The sequence below is a fragment of the Bombus flavifrons genome, chromosome 4 (assembly GCF_040668555.2).
Source record: "Bombus flavifrons isolate JBK064 chromosome 4, iyBomFlav1_principal, whole genome shotgun sequence".
Lineage (NCBI taxonomy): Eukaryota > Metazoa > Arthropoda > Insecta > Hymenoptera > Apidae > Bombus > Bombus flavifrons.
In genome coordinates this window covers 11,124,286-11,148,486 of record NC_138445.1, presented here as the reverse complement: position 1 = coordinate 11,148,486, position 24,201 = coordinate 11,124,286, and the positions used below count along the sequence as shown (strand labels likewise).

Sequence of the window (24,201 nt, the reverse complement as noted above, 5' to 3'; positions counted from 1 at the left end):
AACACTTTTATCATCCAAATTATTCCACAGATATTTAGACAGTTATTTCTCTATGATTCATCTGCCTATAATATGACAAATAACATTTTGACATTTAGAAACAAGGAAAGTTTTTTCCAATGGGATAACAGGGATAAGTCTATAAATTTACGATTAGCTTCTGATGACAGTAACATTCTACTTCATAATCCTAAGTATGTAGTCACACGACTACCGTAGAAACGAGAAGATTAATTGAAACGAGAAAAAAGATCGTCCAATTGTGGCGTAACACAAAACTAAAAGTGACAACTAAAATAAATATGTACTTCCCCAATCACACGATACTGCGGAAGAATAACAAATGTTTAATAAATCACCAACATATTTCTACTCTTCAAGATAATTCTGTTAAAAGTTAATTAATAAAATATCTCACTCCTCCGATACTTCCATTTCACGACAAATCAAGTTTTTACTCAATCAACCTGTTTATAACGGATTTTATGAATAACGGTAGTCCGAAGGTTCTTCTAAGACCTTCGGTCACTCTATTGCCGCAAGAATCACGACCACATTCTCCGCGATCCCTTCGAACGTCAGGTCTGACAAAAAGTACCTAATCTATTTCCTGAATCGTGTCGTGTAAATCGATTAGGGGCTATCATCTAAAGATCGTGTTTATTTTATTTGTTAAAACTATGTTTTAGATCGTAACAACATACACCAGGAAATAACGTCGCAGATGTCGATGTCTGTGTAAGGCTATAAAATGTATGCTATCAATTTCTAAAATGAACCGCCTGGTAAAATATATAGAGAGACAAAAATAACGATAGTCGAACAGAGATGGGGAATGCCCGGCGCGAAGAGGCAACATGGAGAGGAAGATCGGAGGCAGCCAATCCCTTTTGGCCTTGCTCGCGATCGGAAATGATCGATATACACGAGCCTGGCGGACGTTCGAATTCCTTACGCGCACGCTTCGAAACGTGGATCAGGAAGCTGTCGAAAGCTTGGCCTTGCTTTGCCAAAAGAAGACGAATAGAACGGCCGACAAAATTGCGAGCAGGTAGAAAGAACAGACTACAAGAGGGAAGGCGAATTAGCTTCCGACACGTTCGACAACGCACCGTCACCCTTGGACGCTTTATCCAGTGCCTGTTCACCCGCGGTAACAACGGAAACAGTCGGTTTGCATGCGATCAATATCGTTTCTGAGTCATCGATGACTCGTTTCGGCTTCGCTCGGTGCATTTGGAAGGGGCTTTTAACACACCGTGTGCCGGACCTGCATTTCACTTTCCCCCCTCGTTTATTAGCGTTTAAAATAGCAGTGGATTGTTTGGAAAGAATGGACTGTTGTGGAATTTTCGGAAAATTAAAAAATAGTATGCTTTGATATTTTCATGTTCTTAGATAGCTCTTGTTATCTATGTTTCTAAATAACTTTATCGATAATGAATTGTTTAACGAGGTTTTTATATAGTTTCCAGAGATCAGAATAAATGAAAGTGTGATATAATTGAAAGAAGAAAGAATCGTCCGTGAATCATTGAGAAATTGAGAGTCGTTCAAGAATTAGCGAGGATCTTAAGAAGATCCAAAGTTCATTGTCTGTTTTAATCTATATTTCATGAAAAAAACCTGTGTCGCAACTGAACGTTCCTATAGAAAGATTCTTAAGTGAACTTGTTGAATAGAATTAAAAGAAATCCTAAAATTATTTTAAATTGAGGAAAAAAGAACATTCTAAATATATATATGTTATATAACTACCAAATCAACTTAAAGTATGTTACCGATGAAAATTATAATATAAGTTTGCAAGGATATCAAGTGGCAGCCAATGTATTAAGGAATCATTTTTCGATACTTGAGAAGGGATTTTACTTATTTTATTCTAGTTCTCTTCCAAATATTAATTGAAGTATGGGATGAAATGTCTTAAAATTGATAGCTTTTGACACCGAGTCGGTCATTAATTCTTGTCTCAAAAAAAAAAAAACATCACCCTGCCCGATAGAGCAACAGCAAATACATGCTTAATGATAGCCTCGGTACACGATAAATTAATAAAAGTATCATGATAATTACACAGTGAAAGGTGATTGATTTAGAGACAATGGGTCAAATCGACGATTACACGTATCTTTAATAAAGATCGTACGTAGTCTAGACGTAGTCTGCGCGATAACAGGATCTTCAGGCGCGATGATTAATCATAAATTACGAAACGCGACTAATAACTTTAATTACCTTCGGCATGCTCGCATTCAGCCGCGACTGTTGACAAGCAGGAATTACACCTCGGTTGCCACAATATGGATTTACGAGAAACACTGAAACGAAGAAATGAGGAGAAGAGTCGGTGGGAATCGAGCACGATCGACCATTCAACGAGATACTGCAAAAAAACTTCTCTTTCCTGACATGCACAAGCATATTTATACCTATATATAGTCAGAGCTCTGTACTTGCACACGCGATTGGAACAAAGCGACAAGAGTTTCCACAATTTCTCCGAGCGGACAAAGCACGGAAAAGGATCGAATTATGTCTGTCAAGGAGGATCAAGCAACACCTTTTGCCGTTGTACGATTAAGTAACGACTCGTTTACCGATTAACCAATTATCTTTGCGCCCGCGATTCGCGGGCGTACATGCAGCCTTGCGATTACTCAATAATATGTACCTCGCCTCGTCGACGCCTTTCTCTTTATTATGAAAAATCCGCACACAATTCGCCGGGTCTGGCATGCTCTTGCGTCGCGGATGGAAGGTCAGAGGCGAGTTGGAGCCAGAAATCGATGCAACGAGATGGAAGGCACGCGCCACGATTCGCTTCAAAGTAAAATTTTGCAAATGAGGCGCGTCCGTGATCGCTTTAAGATCGCTCGTGTCGTTTCAGCCACGTAACACGTTCTCGCCTTGGAAAAACCGGAGGCTGAATAGGTTGTTCGTCTCTTTGACGATCACACGCGATCGTTTCGTTAGATCACGACCTCGTTAGATCGTAAAGTGCTGAAAAGGAAGCGGCCAGGACGGAAGCAACCGAAGTCCTTGCCAGAAATAGAGCGAGCCGAGCTCCTGTCTGGCTCCTGAGCGGAATATTTAATCGCGAGCAGGCCCGAACAGCGATCTAATTCCCGCGCCACGGTTAACACGCACGGTGTCCTCGCTCGCAGAAAACGCGTGACTCAAGCCTCCGATTCTCGCGAGACGATACGTCGAAACGTTTCCGAGAAACTATTAAACCGATTCGAGGATCTGCACGAATCGAACTGTGGTCAAAGATGAACGTAATCATGGAATATGACCATCACGTTACTCAAGGCCACGTGAAACTAGTCGAAGTCGATAAACATTACGCAAACGATATTTCCTCGTGATACAACCATGCGATTACGTTCTCCTTCCTATCGTTCAATTTTTGGCAGTCACGATGACGAAGTGTTTCGGATAGACGGTTTTTCGTGTTACGAATCGTTCGATGATTTTTCTGACAGGTGCATCTGGCGATGGATTATCCAACCATCTCCGGCATTCCAGTACGATGATTCGAGTTTCCAAGAAGAGAGTCGGATGAAACGTTTCGACGACATGGTCGTCGTATTAAAACGTAAATCCAGGACCCTGTGCAACGAGCCGCGACACGCGATCACCTAAGACGCTTCTGCTTCGTCTTGTGACCCGGATTCGAAGTCGTGATTGCTTGTTCTAATGGGACGTTATCGTGATACGTTTGCCTGCCGAGATTACCTGCCTGGGAATCTGCCTCCCACGCGAACACCGTATACCTGTATCGGCGATTATGAAACGAGGATTATGCACATGATCGCCGGCAATAAATGCGCTCTCTAATTTTCGCAAACATGGATAAATAGGGCGCGTTTCAAATCTAATTAAGATTCTCTAGGGTTCTTCGAGAAAAATTGCCGCGGCAATTCTTTGTAGGAGAGTCGATATAGATCTGGGGTAGTTGATATTGAGCTTAATAAATGGTTCTGCTTATTTTTTGAATTATAACGTTAGCGTGAAGGAGGAGGGAGTTGTTGGATTTATGATCTTGTAGGCGGTAATATTTTTCGAATTTTTCTATACAGGAATTTATGAGCTTATGGCTGGTAATAATTTCCGAATTTTTTTATAGTGATATAGTAGCGCATAATATCTATAAAAGCACCTGCATCGTTTAAAAGGATAGATGAAGCTGTCGAAAGTATAACTTAGTTTAAAGACAAACTTGAAGGCACAGATTCGACTTATTACTGTATCGTGGAGTCGTCAAGAAAAATGTAAAAATTTAATAATTTAAGAAATAAACAAAAATTCTATTCAGTGATATTCACAAACTATTCAATAATTAATGTCTAAGAAAACCAGAATTTCTCATCAGTATTTAACATTATTAATAAATAGATAAATAAATAAATAAATATATGCATATATATATTAAAATAACAATGTAAGAAAATATTGCAAAAAAGTTTCCTGTATTAACATTTTACGGAAGCAACTCATCTGGTAGCGTGCATATCGTGTTTCAAGTCTCCTGTGGTTAGGGGTAAACGAGAAAAGTGCACGATTCCCGAGGAAGCCTGACGCGTCTGGCCGCCACCCTTCGGTTCGTTCATCAATAAAACATCGGCGAGCAAGATTAAAAGGACAGAGAAGGAACGAGACTCTCCTACCGTCGTACCTACGCATACCTGCACGAAAACGTGGAACAGGTTTGCGAGCAGGAGGATCCGCTCCACGATGTCATTCCGATGCCCACGTAAAACCCACCAGATTAGTATCATCGACTTCGCCAGAATCCAATGGCTAACAGATATACATAGAAAAATCGGGGGAACAGTCAAATCAAAATTCAAGATAATACAGCAGGATAAAGTGAAAAAACATCGAAAAACAACGCATATTGAATTTTACCAGACGCAGAAAGCGTATCTTGACGGCTCTTATCTGCCAAGAATCGTCTGTAAAGACCACCTTCTCCATAGAGACGACCAGTGGAAAATAATTCAGCGGTGCTCGTACGGAACAAGCTATTTAAATAAAACGAACGTGATAAAACAGAAAATACGAGCCGATACTACGTTCGTTTCCTTAACTCGGTAACACCAAACGAGGCAACGAGACTGAGAAAAATTACCGAGATAAGCCACGAATTCTTTCCTCGACACGCTTTTATCCTGAGAAACGCACAGGACTAATCCGTGGGACTGGATAGGGCGGACGAAGCAGAATTCTCGGCTGGTCCCTTATTCCTGGCTTCGTCCTTGCGCCTAGACCTGCCACCTCCGTGTGTCTACGTGTCCCTGTGTATTCCTGGTAAACGCGTACACACACGCACAGTCCAGGGAGGAAGAGAAAAAAAGATCGATCCTCTCGGCCGTGGTGTGCCGCGGAGAGTTGGCCGCGTGCAGGATCGACGTGCCGTGAGCGCGCTCGCTCGTCTCTCCAGGGTGGGAGATACGAAGGTATAAAACCGATCTGGCCGACTGCTGGCAGCCAGTCCAAAGGCCAGATGTGGCGGCGGCTCTAGTCGCACGCGTGCGAGAGAGACGATAACGACACGGCGTGCGGTACTCCCGCGACATAGCGAAACGCTTGGAAAACACATACCGGGAATCACGTTCGACCCGTGAAGATCCTTCATGGTTCACCACGGCGATCACCCAGCCTTTCGTCTGTGAATTCGTGCGCACAATTCGACTCAGCCTCTGAGAGAGGAGCAGCCGAGAGAAAAGGGAAGAAAAGAGAAGTAGCTAACGTCCTAAAGGGAGAGAGACGAGAGGAGAAACAAAAGTTCGTCCTGCTCTCGGATTCTAAAAAGGGAGAGAGAGGACAACGAACTCCGCGCTCGACGGAGTACGTCGAGAGGACTTGGCTCCCTGGGACTTGGCCAGGCTGGTCCTCGGGGATTGGTCGTTCAGCCACGAAGCACAGCGTTGAGGGGGAGAATTCTTTCTTTCGAGGGTGATCGCGGTTTCTTGTGGAATATACGTGCAGCTAGGGACATCACCAGCCGTTCACGGGAGTGGTGGTAACCGGAGAGTGCGGCTCCTAGGTGCGGATTTTTCTTTGAGACCTAGGAGATCGACCTTCGAAATTCTCGAAGAGAGTGTATAGGGTATATAGGAGTGATTTCGAACGAAAAAAGGAGACGCAGAAAAGAAAGGCACCCTGGAACATGTCTGGAATCCAAATCAACGTGGAAGAAGCCTCCAACGACGGACACGAGGATTCTGTTCCTGATGTAAGTCCATCATGAATTACATGTTAAAGAATATACATGGTCGAGACGTTTCTTCTAGCTAATGGTGTTTTAGAAGACAAATGATAGTCCGCGGCTGTATCACGGAACTCTCGTAGTCCTTCTCTGTAACTATCTCTGCTTTCTCTACTCGTCGTCCCTTCCGCAATTCAGAAATCTCAATTCCTCTCTGTGACCCGACGAGATTTAATCACAATTACCAAACAATTCCTATCGAACTTTCACGATGTAAATACAAGGCACGTCCTGAAGTTCCTTTGGCGGGAAACAGACGATAGAAAAAGAAATAGAAGACCATCCAGTGGATGGACAAGTTAGTCTTCTGGTTCAAGAGAAATAGGAGAGGCTGCAAGACGAACAGAGGAAGTTAAATCGGCTAAATTCATCGGGAATCATAAATCTCTCGATCTTTGGTTTCTAGTGATTAGCAGGTTTGGGCTGGTTACGTAAAGCAGGCGTAGATTTTGAGGAAGTCCGCGAAAAAAATTTCACAACGTTATCTAACAGGAACTAGATTCCCCGGATTTAATGCATCGGCGATAATTAACAACACTATGTTTCTCTTTATCTATTCTATTCTCTTTGCCTATCCTGTTAATGAGAAACAGTTAATAATGCAGAAAGTTCAACGGACGATTATCAAACGAACGACATATAAAATGACACTGGTAAACAGGTAAACTGTTCTGATTAATCGAGGTATCTTGGTAAAAGGCGTCGAACAGTTTAGGTTCACGGGCAACGTGCGTGCGTATGTACACGCCGCGTAACACCGTTCACCGCGAATACTTAATAAGCCTGACACCCATCCCGGTACGGGTTTATATAACGCAAAACCGAGTACACCGCGACAACGTCGACGCACTAGATGTTAGTTGGGAAACGAAGGACAATATCGTTCCCAGATATTCGTAGAAAATAACGCGCACGAAAGCCACGCCGCGATTACCACGGCGACGAATCGCGAACAAATTACGGTACACGCGTATTGTGCAATAAAACCTGCCTGCTGCGACGCGTCGCTCGTGAGAAATTCGTTTGCAACTTTCCACGAAAAATCGAACATCGAGAACGCGTATTCCGATTAAGGTTCAACCCGTCCACTTATTATTTGTTTTGTAGCTACACTTTCTTGAAGCAGTGTGGTTAATACGAAAAACAACGAGATACTTTACATTCCGATACTTTACATACAAAAGTCTTAGGACAAATATTATTAGACTGGAGACCTTCATGAATTCATTAGGAATTTCAATGTGAAAAAAATAAAGCATTCGTTGTAATATCTAGAGGAAAAATCAGATGTATTTTGATGTATGCATAAAAATTTGAATTTGTATAAATATGCACTATCTCGTTGTTATGTTTCTTTCGAGATTAGAAGAATGGAAATACGATTTAACTTGGATGTTGTATGAATAAAGTGCTAGAATATTAAGAATTTAAAAAGATGTGTATGTAACTTAAAATTCATGATTTACAGCAGATACTAAACTTCAGTCTCAGGAATTGAAATAAAATTTAAAATTAAAATAAAGATCCTCGAATATGATCCTAAGTGAGTAGATCATAGTTTGCCATATGACTCGATATTAATAGTGGTTGTTAGTCGCCTAAATGAGAAAACCAGCAACTAGCAATTGTCAGTGGAATCGAAATTCAACGAATTGAACTTTCATGCCCGCAGCAGTGACTTAACTTTAAATACGATCTACCGAACAAGCGTTTGGTTGGTTATTATATTAAAAAGAAAAGAAACGAATAGAACTGACATACAGTAGAACGTGTAGGCGTTACGCGATAGAAGTAGTGCTACACGGCTCGCGTTGAAAAACGATTTCCATAATTCCGTAGCTCCAGGTTGATTCTCGAGAAGCCGGTAACCAAGCCACCTGTAGGCCGTTTCTCACATTCGCGTTTCATAATTCCTTCACCGTCCTAACGTTTACGAGCATGGACCGCGATTGCTTCTCGAGGCGTAAGAATCCTAGCTGGAATTCCAAGTTTATTACTCGAACTACGATAAATCTAGGATTTACTACTGTGAATTAAACTGACAAACCTATATAAGATTCTATGCTAAGTGTAAATTACTTGTTAGGCATCGTGAAAGATTTAATTCTGATTTATTACGAAGATTTATATGTTTTAAATAAAATAACTTGAAGAATAAAGAAGGATTTTCATTCTTTGCTATCGTTCAGAGTAGAATTTCATTTGTCTAATTGATTATATAATAGGAATTCATTAATTCAATTCGCTATCCGTGATTTTTCATTCTTATAAAATAGAAGTTCAAGTTCAGCCAAGTAAATTCAGTCGACGAGAATTCGTTTAATCAGACACTGATTCAACCTTCGTCCCAATAAATGAAGTTCGAATAAAAGAAACTCCAATGTATAATATATAAGACAAAAGAACGAAGCATTACAAACAGCCTATCCCACAATAATCAAGTTATTAATCTCAAGATTAAGTACAAAACAACTTTCTCAATTAGCAGGTTAAATATTGACCAGCTGAATACTTATTGGCAAGCAGAATCTTTTGCAATACATCCTTGTGTAACATTGCCGATTATCTAGAACTTTGATCGGTCTTATCGATATACATCAATATATATAGTTAATGTATACACATTAATTCACAAATATTAGGAAGGAACTTAATCATAGGAGGAAGTTATCCTGATTTATGTACCGCGTTCACCTTGTACGGATTCGACGGTGAAACTCAAACAGAAAGCGGTTTGCGAAAGGTTAAAAACAAAGTAACCGTTTTGGGAAACGCCGCGTTTAAATCAACGAGATATAATTGATCGTCCGCTCGAGATCTGCCGTTCGAATGGATTTCATGAATGCATCTCGTAACGCAGATTGCAAGTCGAAGAAGCAAGATACGATCCGTGTCGATTCAGCCTTCGTTATCGATCATTTACATAACATCGCGATATCTCTCGGAACTGTGGCCGCGATCTTTAGCGTGAACCTACAATTTAGAACGTACGCGTTTATTTCATCATTGCACCGCGCGCGTACACCAGAACTTCAGAGTTGCAACTCGATTCGACTCGAGCAAAATGCCGCGTGTTCCACTCGCGTGATCAGTCATGCACGACGATTAAAAACGGAAAGCTGGTGAACGAAATTAGTCATTTGAGAAAAATTCGTAAAGGTCGACAACGTGTCAAATACTTTTTAGAAACATTTCCGCAATGTTAGTCCGAAATTTTGCATTCACGACCGATTGAAAATATGAATGAAACGAAAATTGATATTTTTGACTGAAGATCTGAATGTAACAAAATTATATTTTAAATGTGTGAATATTACAAAATTGAGAATCAAAATATACGTTAGAAACGTATTAACCTTTGAATACAGGCAACTTCGTTCAGCAAATCCTGTTAACATCGATAACCTTCGCATGTTAAATACGGAATTAAAATATTGGTCGGCGACGAATTTTTAATCAGGATCGTCCTTTATCATCCATGCGCGATTAAACGTTTTCGCATTTGTCAACCGAGAAGTGTTAGTGTCGTCAACAGTGAACAGCTATTGAGCTATGAACGGTTGAGTATCCGTGTCCCTGGAAGATTAGAGTACTAATCGATTTGTGTGTGAAAACAATTCTCAGTCGTTGACCTTAAGAGGAACTTACGCTGGTGCGGAATCGAGGATTTCACTTTCTATCTTGATATTTGGAAGGCTCGTTTATTCGCTCACCAGTCATCAACTGACGACACGATTGTTTATTAGTGGATTAGATAAAATTCGAAGATATCCAAAACCATTAAACGGAGTAGCCAAAAATCTTCGTTGGATTTGCCAAGTCAAGGTTTGATACAAGGTCATCGATCAACCGAGGGGAAAAGCTGGAGTGTTTTCGTCTAAGGTCGAAGCAGAGAAATCGATTTTGCAATATGAAGTGCTTTCTCTTGTTGCATGCAAATGTCGCCTCGGGGAAGGAATTCACGAGATCGCGACATTGATTCGAGCAACACTCACGGGTGCTTTATTGTGACAGCGAGTTACTTTGAGAACAAGATCGTCAATAAAAACAGGTGTTTTTCTCATTAATTATTAAATAAAAGAATGCATGACAGCTTTACAGGATGTCAAATACAGGTTTAAATTATGTTAACGAACAATGAAAGTATTAAGTATATTTTTGTGTAAATAAGAGATAAAAATTGATTTGCGATTATTGATTACAATTATTGGATAACGATGGCAGCGACAACGGCGTAATTATATAATTCGTCTTTTGCTGCTTCATTAAGGAAACATATTTCATTAGATTGCGTGATAGAAGCGACGCGTGTCGAACTTTCATTCTCTGTTTCAAGACGCCACGACGTGACAGTTTTCTAACGGGTCCTGCTGTTTCCAATTTACAAAGACACCTATCTGCTTGCCTAAATTTACAGGACCGTATATGCAAAAGTCTTACATCATCTACGACAGTAATTTTGCAATACTAATTGATCATATTTTTAAGAAATATTAATCATTATGTAGGAATAATACCCCTTTATGGTATCATGTTTGTAACTTTCCAAAACGACTTTAGATGAGCCATGAGAAATAAAGAATACGAAATAGATATATTTGATAATTATTAATACTTTCATAACAAATATCTATCATCAATAATTCCTGAATTCAATATTTAACAAAGAATAAATTTAAGATTCAAGATATCTTCACATCCATTCGTAAAAACAAAACATTTCAATTTCGTACATGATCTTAGTATTTGCCCAGTACTGTACATTAACCTAACCTACACGACACCATTTACAGACCACTATAATCTTACTTTCAAAGAATGATCATTATACAAGAACCGTAAGAACCAGTATTGCCATATTTTCACACACGTCACTCGCGTCCAAGCAATGATCACTCCGTGTCTGATCATGACACGCCACTACTACTTCAACGGTCACCGTCGCGACGTGTATTAGACGCGTCGATTCTCGAGACCGAAGAAAGCAAGAAGAAACAGACTCGGAGAAGGAAGATATATTTATAGGAAGGATAAGGTAGACAAACGTCGTTTGCAAGTATTAGGTCTCACGACACGCGTTTGCCTCGATGTCACAATTTCGGAACGTACACTTTACTTACGTTGTAAATGCAAATGGACCAGAATCGATCGTTTCCAAATGACCTAGAGAAGGTTTGGAATCGACCAGCGACAAATTCCTCCGGATTCGGCGAAGCGTGCTCGTGACATTTCGCGACGATGACGGAGGACGTGGCGGCGCCGAGCATCATCATCGGCCATAGCTATTATCACGGAGTAAACGTACTCGGTATCGAGGCAGATCACGAGAAATGGCTGGGAGACGCGTAAATAATTTGCAAACAGAATTGCCTCGCTGTTATGAAATCAATGGATTCTCGACTGGTTTATTTATAGCCTCGCGCGTCGCGTTGATTTATGAATTTATACACAAGCTTTTTCTTTCAGGTAGAAAAGAATTTCAGAGAGTTGGATCGGACCAGGGTGTTCGATTGGTTTGCGACTCGGTTTGAGGTCGACGCCGCGGGCAGTGCTCGCGATAAATGAACGAGATCGAAGATAAAGCATCATGAAGTTATCGATCGCGATAGCGATGAATCTCGCTTCGATCGATAATATTCCTTTGAGCAGAGAAGTAGAAAGCTGTCGAAAGTTTGGAATTAAAAACGCACGAGCAGGATTTCGTGTATAGTTTATTACTGGATAAACGAAATGGAAAGTTCCCGTTACGATGCGTTTGTTGTTTAGAAATATCTTATTTCTCTTGAGAAACCGACGATGATGAGAGATCGAGCGTTTAATTCGCGATTAAATATTTCATTCACGAAGCAGGAAGATTGAAAAATTGGAGTGAAGAAGATAACAACGATTGTTACACTCGCTGACTCTCCCATTATATGTGACAGATTACGTGGACGGTACTCGAGCAAAGGATAATGAAGACAAACGACTGGCGAATTCTGCTAAAGAAAAACAAGGGAAGAGTAGCCAAGCGTGCAAATTACTCGGACTAATTAAATTTGCGCGCGTACACCCAGTGACATAACGTTGACGCATCGCGACGAAGACAAACGGTGCCATGGTTCACCTGGAAAGCTTGGATTTAATTATACGCCGACGATGAAACAGAGGTTAAATGTTCCATTCACTCACCAGCAAATCGACGATTCAACTAAAATCTGAGAATTTTTCAAGCTAAACGGATAATCAGCCATTCTTCAACGAAGAAAGTTTGAAAATTACAGTAAATTATACTGTAATTATATGGGTCCCAAATAGTTTCTTAAATTGATTACTGTTCCAAACATATTCATCTTTAATCATACATATTTAAACATTAAAATATTCGAAGACAATAAGTACAAAAGTCATAAGACAAAGGTAGTCGTAGGATAATCAAGAACCATTTAAAGCATTCGCTGGGAACCTTGACCAACAATCGACGAACAATAGAACCTCATTTATTGGAACGACATTTTATTTCGTATCTGATTGAGTAAACTACAGATTGAATCTATACACAGCGAAGAAAGCTTAGATGGTAAACGACACTAAATGACATCATAATTTTACAAGACAGAATTATAATTGACAAGAGCAATGGATATATGAATCATATTTACGACGTAGTAAAAACTATCTAATACAAAAATTACTAGTATTCAAGTACATAAGTATCACTTCGAAACTTTCTTTCTTCTCTTGTTATATCTGAATCCTTCTTAACCGAATGTCAAATCACAGGAAAAATCATATAAATTTCAGTCACACAGTGGCTCCAAAGTATTTAGACATTTACATTTACAGATATACAAAATTCTTGTATATTGAATGTGTTATATAAAATATTTTGAAATTTCATTAGCATTATAACGAGATACGACTGCCATGATTGGTGAAATTTTCAACAACTTCGAAACTATTTTATAGAAGTTTCAAGACATTTACTGGAAACATATGTACATTCTGCAGACAAATTAGTATATACAGCGTAAACTAAAGTATTTATTTACTTCGATATAAACATGATAGCCCAGTCTCGTAACGATGCTAATGAAATTTCTAAATGTGTTTCGTACAACATAATACATATATCCATAAAAAAATCTACAAGCGTTTCGATACTTTCGTCAGTCACTGTATACGTATAAACTAAATTCAGATAACCGGACAATTCCCGATACCACCGTGTTCTTTTTACAAAATAAATCAGTGGTATCGATATACGAGCTTCTGTTAATTTCTTGTCCTCAGATATATACCGAAACGGTGCCAGGCGCGTTACGAAATAGGCGGGTAGATTCGCAAACAAGGTCCCAGAGCTGGAGCTGGGTCGCAACTCGCGGAAGTGGAACGACGTGGCGTTTCGATTTTTAACAGTCCTTCGACTGCTCATGCAACAGCCACTACTGCTTATCCAAAGATAAGCGCGTTCGTTCTGCTGGTGAAAACCGTAGAACGCGTACACACACTACGCTCGAAACGATTCGTATACGTGAAACAGACATTCGCCATCAGGAAACGGCTTTCTTCCTCTCCTCCGAACGCTTCTTTATTTTACAGACTCTCGAAGATTCTCTCCGCATAACGACTTTCCTTCTCACCGGTTACCTATTCAGCGACCGGTATTTGTCAAGAGCTCGTATACGAGACAAACATGCTTTCTTATTATTGTGAAATTTCAACAGGGTGGAAGAACTAGTATGTTTAAAGATTATTAGAGGAAAAAAGAACAGCAAATAATTAAATATAAGGAGAAATGTTCTATAGCCACAGGTTACAAAATTAACCCTGAAAGAAATACAAGTATTTTATGTATGTCAATGTAGAGTTCAAGATGATTGAGAAACAATCCAGCATATATTGGAAACTTTCCAAAATGTTTGCAATTCCTTTCAGCGAGAAATGTCAAATGTGCAACGCAATGAATAGAGCGTAAAGAGGAACGTTCTTTTCTCTGAAAAAAATTGCGATAAAGTCTGACTAGAAATAAATAGCTATCTTGACTTCCGAAATAGGCATACGCATCTATACAAGGTATGAAATCGGAGGATGATTTAATTGTTTGTAACCTGGAAAATGAGCCTTAAACGACATTTTTGTACAAGAACTTTTTTCACTGTCACGAGACATTGACATTTAATCGGGATATTGTGTTATCTTTAAATTATTAGACTCTTTACTCTATTAAGCACTGGATTTGCTGGAACGACTGTAACAAATATCCCATAACGAGATCAAAGGCGCTCAGTCATGCGTGTAATTATAATAATGACAGGTGTATCTGATTTCGATTGATCGACCTATTTTCGATCAGTTTGGTATCTGTTAATTGGCAATCGAAGCGACCTCGTGGAAGGAGGAAGGTCAGAAGAACGCTTTAGAACTAACTAAACGATTCTTGTTACACTTTTCACGCTTCTCCGAGACACGAGGACAAATCGTAGAAAATACTTGGGACATAGAACAGAGACCTTGTCATCACGGAAACGACCTGAAACCGGCGATGCCTGTACGATGTTTGGAACTAATTACGTCCGGGATCATTAAAATCGTTTGAAAGCCATCCCCGTAACATTGCACCAATGAATATAGTGAATATAAGCGACGAAATAATTACTTCGCGATCGCTATTCCATCTAGATAGCCGCCAAGGCTATTAAACAGGCTCGCTAGAAATCGGTGTAGAAGCTTCTTCCCCTCGTCGATCATTTTAATTCTCGGATCATTTCGCGTCAAACATTTCACTTTAAATGTAACATCATTGGTTCGCTAGGAAAGTGATACAATTATTGCGAGAAGATTTTTTTGAAGAAGTCGGTTTGAAATGGAAAGTTGTTAATTACCCAACTATTTAGCAATGGTTAGCAAACTATTTTAGCAAAAAATTCGTTTCCTTTTACAATTTATAATTTCATTTTTTTAATAATTATAAACATTCAATGAATTCTATCAGTTTTAAACTGCAAGAAGTATTTGCAGCGCCTTTCCATTAATCTCATTAATTTAATGAGCTTATTATTACATAAATTGTAATATTTATTAGAACCTATTAACATGATGGATAATTGACTGACTATTTAAATGCTTCCACAGCCACTTCTTGCGAACATCTCCGGATATATCACTCTTCTATCAAACCGATGATACACGGAATTCAATACGGTCTCGTTAACGAAGTCTCTAGAATCTATTCTAAATCCCGTATATTATTCGCCATGAATCTTCGTCTTCGCTGTGCACGACAGGAGGCGCGCAACGATTTCACAGATGGTAGAATCTCCCTTCGTAACGCTCGCTCGAGCTCTTTCATAATCCACGAGATGCCCGCGTTCTGTCTAGTTTAGAGCCAACAGACACACGGAGTCTCAAGGACGAGAATGTTCGACCATTACAAATGATTCGATGGAAATATCGAAAGTCAATGCGTATCTCCAATATCGATGAGCGGATTATCATACCAAATATCAAAGATCGTGATACAGTGAGGGCAGAGACCTCCGTCCTTTTTTTCATTCGACTTCGCCGTTGTGACTTCTCTTTTCTATTGGAAGAACCGCCGTGGATCTCGTGGTAAACAAAGTGAAGCATCGTGCAATAGTCGATGTAATGAGCCCAGCTCGCGAGTTGCAAAATATGTAGACGATCGTGGCAAACGGGCCTTAGATTTATGTTTTCTGTGAGGCAACGCGGCGCGAGATCGGCGTGAAAATGGGCCGCGCTCGAAGACGCCGTCGCGGATGGAAATGAGACCATGTCGAAACTTGTGTATTATTAAAATTATTGCCGCCCTAGGTGATCTTTATAGTGGAAAATGATAGGTTGTCGGCTGGGTTGTTTTTCCGATAGGAATACGAGTTCTGAGTTTCCCTTTTTTAGTTCTTTAACGAGATAAGGAGCCCTATTTTAATTTCGTTCGCCTTAAGAAAGAATGTTGAAATGATTAATTGGTTACGAGATGATTGAATTGCAGTGCAGATGTGTCTTAGGCTATTTCACCTAGTAATCTTATAATGATCTCAAAACGATCGTACTTCCAAGAAATATCTTCACATTGTGTGTTTAGATATTCCATTTGTGCTAATACCAACTTCTAAATTGCGAGGAGCGTAAAGGTAAACTAATATGCAAAGGGTAACAGATCCAGGTCTTCGTAATTTCCTCACTACGAAACATGGAGATGTTTAAATGTCACGTAACGTTCTAACAGCATAATCGTAACGTAATACTTAGCTCACCTGGTGACACGTAACGTGCTTGTAAATACATACGTATTAAAGAGCAATAGAAACTGCTTTAAACAGGTCGCTGTGATTTGGTTAATAACAGCATTTACGAAAATTTAAAGGTATATTGAAGAAATGACCGATAATTATCGAAAATTGTTGAGTCAAATATTATATTCTTTCGTTAATAACAAACTTTCTATTCGTTTGTTTATCAACTGTATAGACAACTTGTTGAGATACCTCTATCATTATAAATAATAATAATTCTCTCAAGAAATATCAAACATTGGAAAATACTAAATGTCAGAATAAGATTTCGATGAATAGTGGAAAAAATGAAGAACAGTTTAATTTTATTACCAGATATATTATACAAAATATTGAAGTTTGAATTCATCGAGGGTGAACGAGCGGAGGTGCAATGTGAAATCCGGTTCGCCCGATCGTAGGTGTCGAATAGAAGAAACAAGCTCATTCTATGCTCAGCAAAGTCGAAATGACTCAACATATTCATGAGTGCGTATTTTATTGAAATTCCTTGTAAATATCGTGCCTTTTCGTGGAATTAGCGGTACGTTCTTATAAATTGTCAAACAACAACGCTTTCTTTCGCTCTGAAACGTAACTATCCAACGTTGGGAATCCCGGGTGATCACGGAACTACTTTTAATAAACCGGGTTGTCGATTTTGAGTTTATAAAAATTTGCTCCAAAAAATGTTCATATCTTTCCATAACGGGAGAAAGATAGAAATAATCGAACTAGATTTCAGAATATCATAAAATACGTGGCGTTATAGAAACCTGACTTGTAAAATTCTTTATTTCCTTCTTAATTGTCCCTGTTTTAATTACGTTATATAAATTTGACATGTAAATTCCATTATTATTACTAGGGATTTAATCTCTGTAAAAAAATTTCCTATCTAGCCTTCCATTCTACATTCTCTGTATTTTTTTATTATCTACCTAATTATTCCTGTCTTAATTACATTATATAAATTTATCACACGAATACCGACACCTATTATTACCAAATATTCCATCGTTACAAAAAAATGAAGAAAGTTATAAATTTTATTTTCCATCTAATCTCTCATATTATTTCTACTATTCTACCATTTTCTTCATAATTATCTCTATCTTAATTAAATCGTATAAATTCATCGTGCGAATTCCAGTATCATCACCGAATGACCAATTACTCCGAAAATGAAAAAGAAACAATATCTAAAGCCAGGTGGCTTGAAACTTCAAGAACAGCCATTCCTAAACCGATTCGTTCCTCTTCCTCGAGTTTCACCGATGCGATCTGCTCGCTCGCGAAAGCGATCTGCCACGGGATGAACAAGGTCAAACCACGGAATCTGTTATCGCTACCTTGTAACATATATCTTTTTATGATCGTTCACGCATCCGCGTGCGACGCTCGTTAGACGCCAACTTCTCTACCCGTTCGCGGTATCGGTAACGAGAAAACGTACCTCGAGGTATCGACTGACGTGGCGCTCCTGGGTGATGATCCTCGACCTGCACAGCTCGCGTTCGTACAACCGGTTAACGAATATTCAAGCAATATTCCAAGACCAGTGTTAAATTCCAACCGAGTCACTGGCTTCTTGGCGGACGTATTTTTTGTATAGCCGACAAGAGCCGGGACAAACAAAACGTTTCCGAGGAAGCAATAAAAAGCACTGTCTTAATGTTCTATCAGAGTCTTCTCAAAATCGGAGAATGTTTTAAGGTTACTTAAAGATTAGGCAGATGAATTCTTCAGAAGAGGGGAACACGAAATGAGAGGGAACAAAGATCGATGACCGAATATATTCTGCCCTTGAAACGAGATAATTCGTTTTAACGTTTCTTTGAAAATATTTGCCGACCGTTTAGCCATTCTAGTAATGTTAAACAGTTATAATTAGCTTATAAAGATAATGACTTCGAAATAGATTAACAACGATCCGAGCTACGAGAAACCTAGACAGCCAACAGGTTTAGTAGAGAACCACACATGATCAGCAATTATATTACTTTGTCATCAAATTATAATTATTGTCACTGTTGTGTGCTTAAGAAAATAGGTTACGCCTCTTCTCCTTCCACTGAAATACCAAGACAACTTTACGAAACACATTAATCAAAAAATGTGACATCAGATAAAGAAGAGTGGGGAATACCCAGAACTCAAACTCACATTCCTCGGAAGACGTTAAAACTCAAACTCACATTCCTCAGAAGACGTTAAAACTCAAATCACCGAACGTATATCTCAATTACTCTGTATAATACGATAAAAACATACTTTAATATATTGATATATCACAATATTTTAACATGTCACGATCAAGAAATCATCTTCATTTCGAATATTTATTTACTCGAAGATATTCACAACTTATCTTAAAGATCCTCCCCTGACCGGTCGTTACTTTTCACTATAACGATACTCTCTGTCAATGTTAATCGTTCTTGATAGATGAAGAGGACGATTAATCAAAATCGTTCAACCCCTCGAGATGATACAGAAACAACGAAGGGAGAACGAAAAAAGAGTGGCGAGTTTCAGAGTGTCGCGTTACCCGGTCCCAGCACAGGTGCAGCGCTTCGAGGCTGACCAGTGTATTGAATTCCACAAAAATTCTTAACGACGCCTCTCTTTGAGCGTCGCCCAGGCCATTCTCTCTGTCTTGGTCTCGGTTCCCGCTCGGGTGCACGGGTTTTTCTTCTTGCTCCGGCTCGAGTATCCGACTCTTTTGCCTCTCGCATCGTCTCGAAAAATTTCGAGATATACCAGCTCGGCAACGAATACCTGTCACCGAGAACGCGCCGTCGGGTATCGAGATTCAGTTATGAAACTTCGATTCCGACAAATACGGCGCCATTCTCCTCCATTGTCTAGGAGCTTTGCGCAATTTCACTCGTATCTTTTCATTCCAGCCTATGTAATTTCGCCAACGAATGTCTTTCAAGTATGTTCTATAGCGATTTATACGGTATGTTGTATTAATTGTTAGGTCCATGTTTTGGTACCTTGCACTCTGACGATTTCTTGATACAATCGATCTCAGTAGTCCTTTGCAGTGAAATTTTTCGAAAGCAGAAAGTTATATTTCGAAATGTTCATTGACAACGTTAACGATACAATGGTCTTCTTCCTTTTATATCAGCGAGAACAATTTGCAAAATGTCAATGTTGCTAAAGAGATATCAGTAGATTATTCAGAGTCAAAATGGAAGATTCAAAGTTGCTTGACTTGTGTTCGATTATTGAAGTAAGTTTAAGAGATTAGGAAATCTTCTTCCAATCCTAATAGCTTTATTCTGTGTTGATAATTCACGAATAATATCGTATCAGGGATCTTTTATCAAGTTTCCTATTCTACTTTTATAAAAATCTCATTGTTTTAAACAGGGTCCTCAAAGGATTACTTATAGAGCGACCTAATAGTATAATTCCCCAATTATATCATCGGCTAAAGAAACTATTATCTTTGTCAAATAATAGAACTGTAATTCTGACCTAACACAAAATGTCCCTCAAATCATTTAAGACAAAACTAATCCTCGTAAATCATGTAATATATGCATCTCTGATTGAATCAATCTCTTAAAGACCTAACAATGGAATGAACAAGAGACTCCAAGACTAAAAATACCAGGTGGTCGGTGCTCCGGCGAGTCCCGGAAGATCCGCGAGGCACCGGCGGCAAAAATGCGGTGCAAGGCTGCTTCCACGTTATTTTCTGAATCGGCCACGCCCGACAGGACACATAAATCGTGGGTCGGCTCGCGTTCCATTAGAGACTCGATACTTCGATCCGTATCCGAGTGAAAAAGCGACTCGAAAAAAGAAGCAAGCCGAGTTCGGACCTTGGGCGGTGGCCAGTGTGCGGCGAAGGTAGGCCACAGGTTCGGTGCGAAACGCGGCTGATTTACGTGCGAAAATGGCCAATTAACTGGCGTAATCGACGTGCGTACGCACGAGCCGAGCCAACGGGCCAAGCCAGTGTCAAAGTCGCGGAAATGCTCGCGCTGCTATCCCCGGCTTGGCCCTGAAAACGTTTCGCGGCCGTACACCTCCAGGCATGCTTCAAGAGTCGAGGAAACACACGACGACACGACGAGACAACGACGAAGACGACCAAGATGCGACCAGAGAATTACATTCGAAGCAACGAGCTGCACAGAGGAATTCGAGAGTACCAGCGTTGTGCAACGATCAAACCGGAATATCGGGAGCTTGGTCCCCCGAAAATCTTCCTTCGAGCTCCGAGTGGTAGCGCAATCGAGGACTCGTTCGGCTCTGAACGTTGCTCCATTGCAAAGTGCATCATTTTTGTTCGAAATGAGAGTATTATAGATGATGGCGTTTAATATTATTTGGTATACTCGGTAATGGTTTGTTAAAATGTCCAAAACTCGAACTGGGATATGCGAGGAGCTGAAGTCTCTTGGTGCCCTTCTGAAGAAACTCATAATGCTACTAAGTTATTGACCGACTAAATCATATTTGGCACACAACAAATACGATGGTGTGTAAATCCTTCTCGTTATTCAGGTGATTATAGAGAAGAACACATAAGATGACGTGAATGAGGGTTTGAAGAGCATAGGGGTAAATTAGAGTTTGAAAGCCGCAAGGATAAATAAAAGTCTAAAGAACAGAATACAGATGAAGATTCAGTATAGAATAAAATATTTCTAGAAGGTATATGTCTGTTGTGAGGAAAATATTACAGAAAGATAACTCGTTCTAAGAACCATTCCTCGATAACCACTCCTCTTCTATTCTCTTCTCTCGTTTGAAGTGAACTCGATCGAAGCGAAGAGTGTACGATTTAGTTAGGTCGCGGTACATCATCCCCGCTGGTATTTCGATGCGGTGAAACGCGCGATACGGATACCCGCAGATGGGACCGAGCTAGAACAATAAGCCATTGCGACAGCCTTTCGAAAACAACGTTCTTTGGTATGTAAAACTTGCTTATGACGCGAACACAAGGAAACTAGCGAATGAATACAATACTTGGTTAACGAGAAAGTCTATGTGTTCAAAGTTCCCAATTGTTTCGTCGGTTAATTAGTATATCATCGACGTACAATTTACACAATTGTAAAATAGAATCGTATTAATAAAAAAGACTAGATACATTTGCAAAGAACGTTCGCTCAGAATATAATACAGCAGGTTTAAACAACTATTTAATCTGCTGATTGGTCAATCGAATCGGACCACGAGCCTGTTCGTCGAACAGATGAAACTCAGATAGCGTGGTGGATACATATAGAGTAATGTTCTGTTGGCGAGAGATAAACAACACGCGGTTGCAGGTGGAGGACATGCGGGCGAGGCAGAAGCGTAATCGCCGCGACATTATCGCTTATGCAATCAAAGCTTCACGTCGATTTACGTTGCTTTCAGATCGAGGCGACGGCGGCTACGACAGCAGTAGCGGGCAGCCCGCTTTCCTGGCACATCCCAAGGCCGTCCTTGGTGGGACGAAGCGAGAGGGATAGCGAAAATGGTAGCTGGGCTCATCATCTGCACCCAAACTCGCCATCCAGAGGATCCACCTCGTCGCAAGGATCCACTGCCAGTACACACGTAAGCGTGCATCGATAGATCATGTATTTGGAGTTTAGAAGAAGTTGAAGAACGTAAATGGAAAGCTAGTTGAAATTAATTCTTGGTACCTTAAAAATTATAAAGTAAATGTAACACACCTATGACTACAATTAGACTTATTTGATTAGTGAAGATTTATAGCAAATAATATTCAAAATTCTTAGTCAGAGTCACTGGAAAAACAGTTATGAGAAAATAAGATAATATAAACTGATACAATTATGAGGAAAAACATGAGGTCCTTTGAAGGAATATTGAGCACCCTACCTTGATATTTTGACGGTTAAATTATCCTCATGTAAACAGATTTAGATTTCTAAAATTGTAAAAGAATTCAGAAATCCTAATAAATGTTAGAAAGAAATACAATTAGTATAATCAATAAATGTAACCATTGAAGCTAGACAAATAAATGAAAAGATTAGATATCAGAAGTCTCGAGGTTTAAGAAGTCTTAACAACCCCACAAAATTCAATTAATATAGTCAATAAATCTAATGAATCATTAAGGGTAAGACTAATCATTCAGAAGACTGAAACTAACCAATTATTCAATTTCAAGTAGAAAGTTCAATAACTGAGCGATTAAATAACATTCTTGTATTACAGAGTGCCGCATCGGGCACGTTACTTCTGACAGCCGCTAACCTAGCCAATCTCGCGGCGATTCATCCGCCTACGGTGACGGCGCCGAAACAGATGGACACCGCATCGGTTGCGAGCAGCACTCACTTCACCGTAGTGAACGGCCTAGGCAGACCGACGACCGTTTACAGGAAGTCCTGCTGCGCGAGAAATCAGCTCACCGTGCTCGTCTGCACGATGAGCTTTCTATTCATGGTCGGCCTGCTTCTCGGGATTCTCTACATGGAAAGTGAGTACTACTCGTAGTGATGTTAATTGATTCAAAAGCTCCACTTCAGAGGCTCTTCAATCTTTTAACAATGCTACCCATACCGAATGTTTTTAAGTCTAGTCTCCACCAGTCTCCGGTGCTTTTTGCTTCTGATTACAGTGAGAATTCGCGACAAGTACCACTAGGCCTATAAAAATTGGCGAATGCAGCGATCGTGGGATCATCCTGTAGAAGACTATGCTAACGACGAGACAGAAGAGTGCAAACTGCGAGTCAACATTGAAGAATGGAATCAGGGATGAATCGATCTCTGCGAATCATTTGATATTAAGATTGTCGATCATAATCGATGGAATTATTCGTATTTATAATGTACATGTATATTATCACTTAGAGCGTTAGGACAACTCGATTAGACGTTCTCGGTCAGAGACAAAGTTTCAAAGGCTGTATTGCACCGTATTTGACGTGCGGTACGTGAAAACTCAGTAATTACATTCATGTAATGAGCTAGCTTTAGGTAAGGCCGTATAAATAGCACGAATGCGATCCTAACTCCTAAATTGAGCCACTCGATTATCTGGCGAGGAGGCCGATCCGCGTCCTTCGAAATTCGATCAATATTTCTTCTACTATCCTTCCCTTTCTATAATTAAGATCAGACGATGACGTATTAAATAAAATGTACGAATCATCATTTGTTTGAATCGATTTGTGAAAACTATTAATTTAAATTAAATTTAAATTAAGATGTTTCTGAAATGTAAATTTCTGATTTAAATCTAATTTAAATTATATTTAACGACGATAAGATTGTAAAAGGAAAATATTAATTGTAAGCTAGACAAGTCGTCGTCCAGTGAAACATTTCGTAAGTCATACGCACAAGTATTTCTTCGATTAACGTTGACGGTTCGGAACAATCGACGAGATGGGAGTAAGATAAGCGGATATGTGTTAATTTTTAGGGGTTAATTTAATTGTTACTAACAGAAAGAACGCTTGAATCAAACCTGGATTCCGCATGCCAGGGTGTCGTGTTCCAGGGAATGTACGGAAAAGCAATGAGCAGCGATCGTGTCGATCGCTGACCCGCAACTGTGATATTACTTGCGTATTAATTAATCGTCGATTCAACAAGAAACTGTCGAACCATGAAGAAAATCAGGATGTGTTTTATTTCACCCCTGTCCCTT

General features: G+C 39.7%; 2 protein-coding genes across 2 annotated transcripts in view; one reads left to right on the top strand and one right to left on the bottom strand.

Moving 5' to 3' along the window:
• nudC (nuclear distribution C, dynein complex regulator) overlaps positions 1-24,201 on the bottom strand; it is a 102,776-nt gene that overhangs the window by 77,119 nt on the left and 1,456 nt on the right. The gene's annotated exons all lie outside the window — the stretch shown is intronic.
• Positions 5,490-24,169, top strand: LOC138179330 (uncharacterized). The gene is made up of 4 exons (XM_069111999.1): positions 5,490-6,244; positions 21,946-22,128; positions 22,759-23,023; positions 23,165-24,169. Exons 1-4 carry the CDS (start codon positions 6,179-6,181, stop codon positions 23,188-23,190), a joined length of 540 nt encoding a protein of 179 aa, XP_068968100.1. The 5' UTR covers positions 5,490-6,178; the 3' UTR covers positions 23,191-24,169.

Excerpts from the sequence above, each read along its gene's own strand:
- LOC138179330 (XM_069111999.1), top strand. The coding sequence starts at position 6,179 with ATGTCTGGAATCCAAATCAACGTGGAAGAAGCCTCCAACGACGGACAC. Across the intron at positions 22,129-22,758 it reads GATCCACTGCCAGTACACAC|AGTGCCGCATCGGGCACGTT; the intron begins GTAAGCGTGCAT and ends CTTGTATTACAG. Across the intron at positions 23,024-23,164 it reads CGGGATTCTCTACATGGAAA|TGAGAATTCGCGACAAGTAC; the intron begins GTGAGTACTACT and ends TTCTGATTACAG.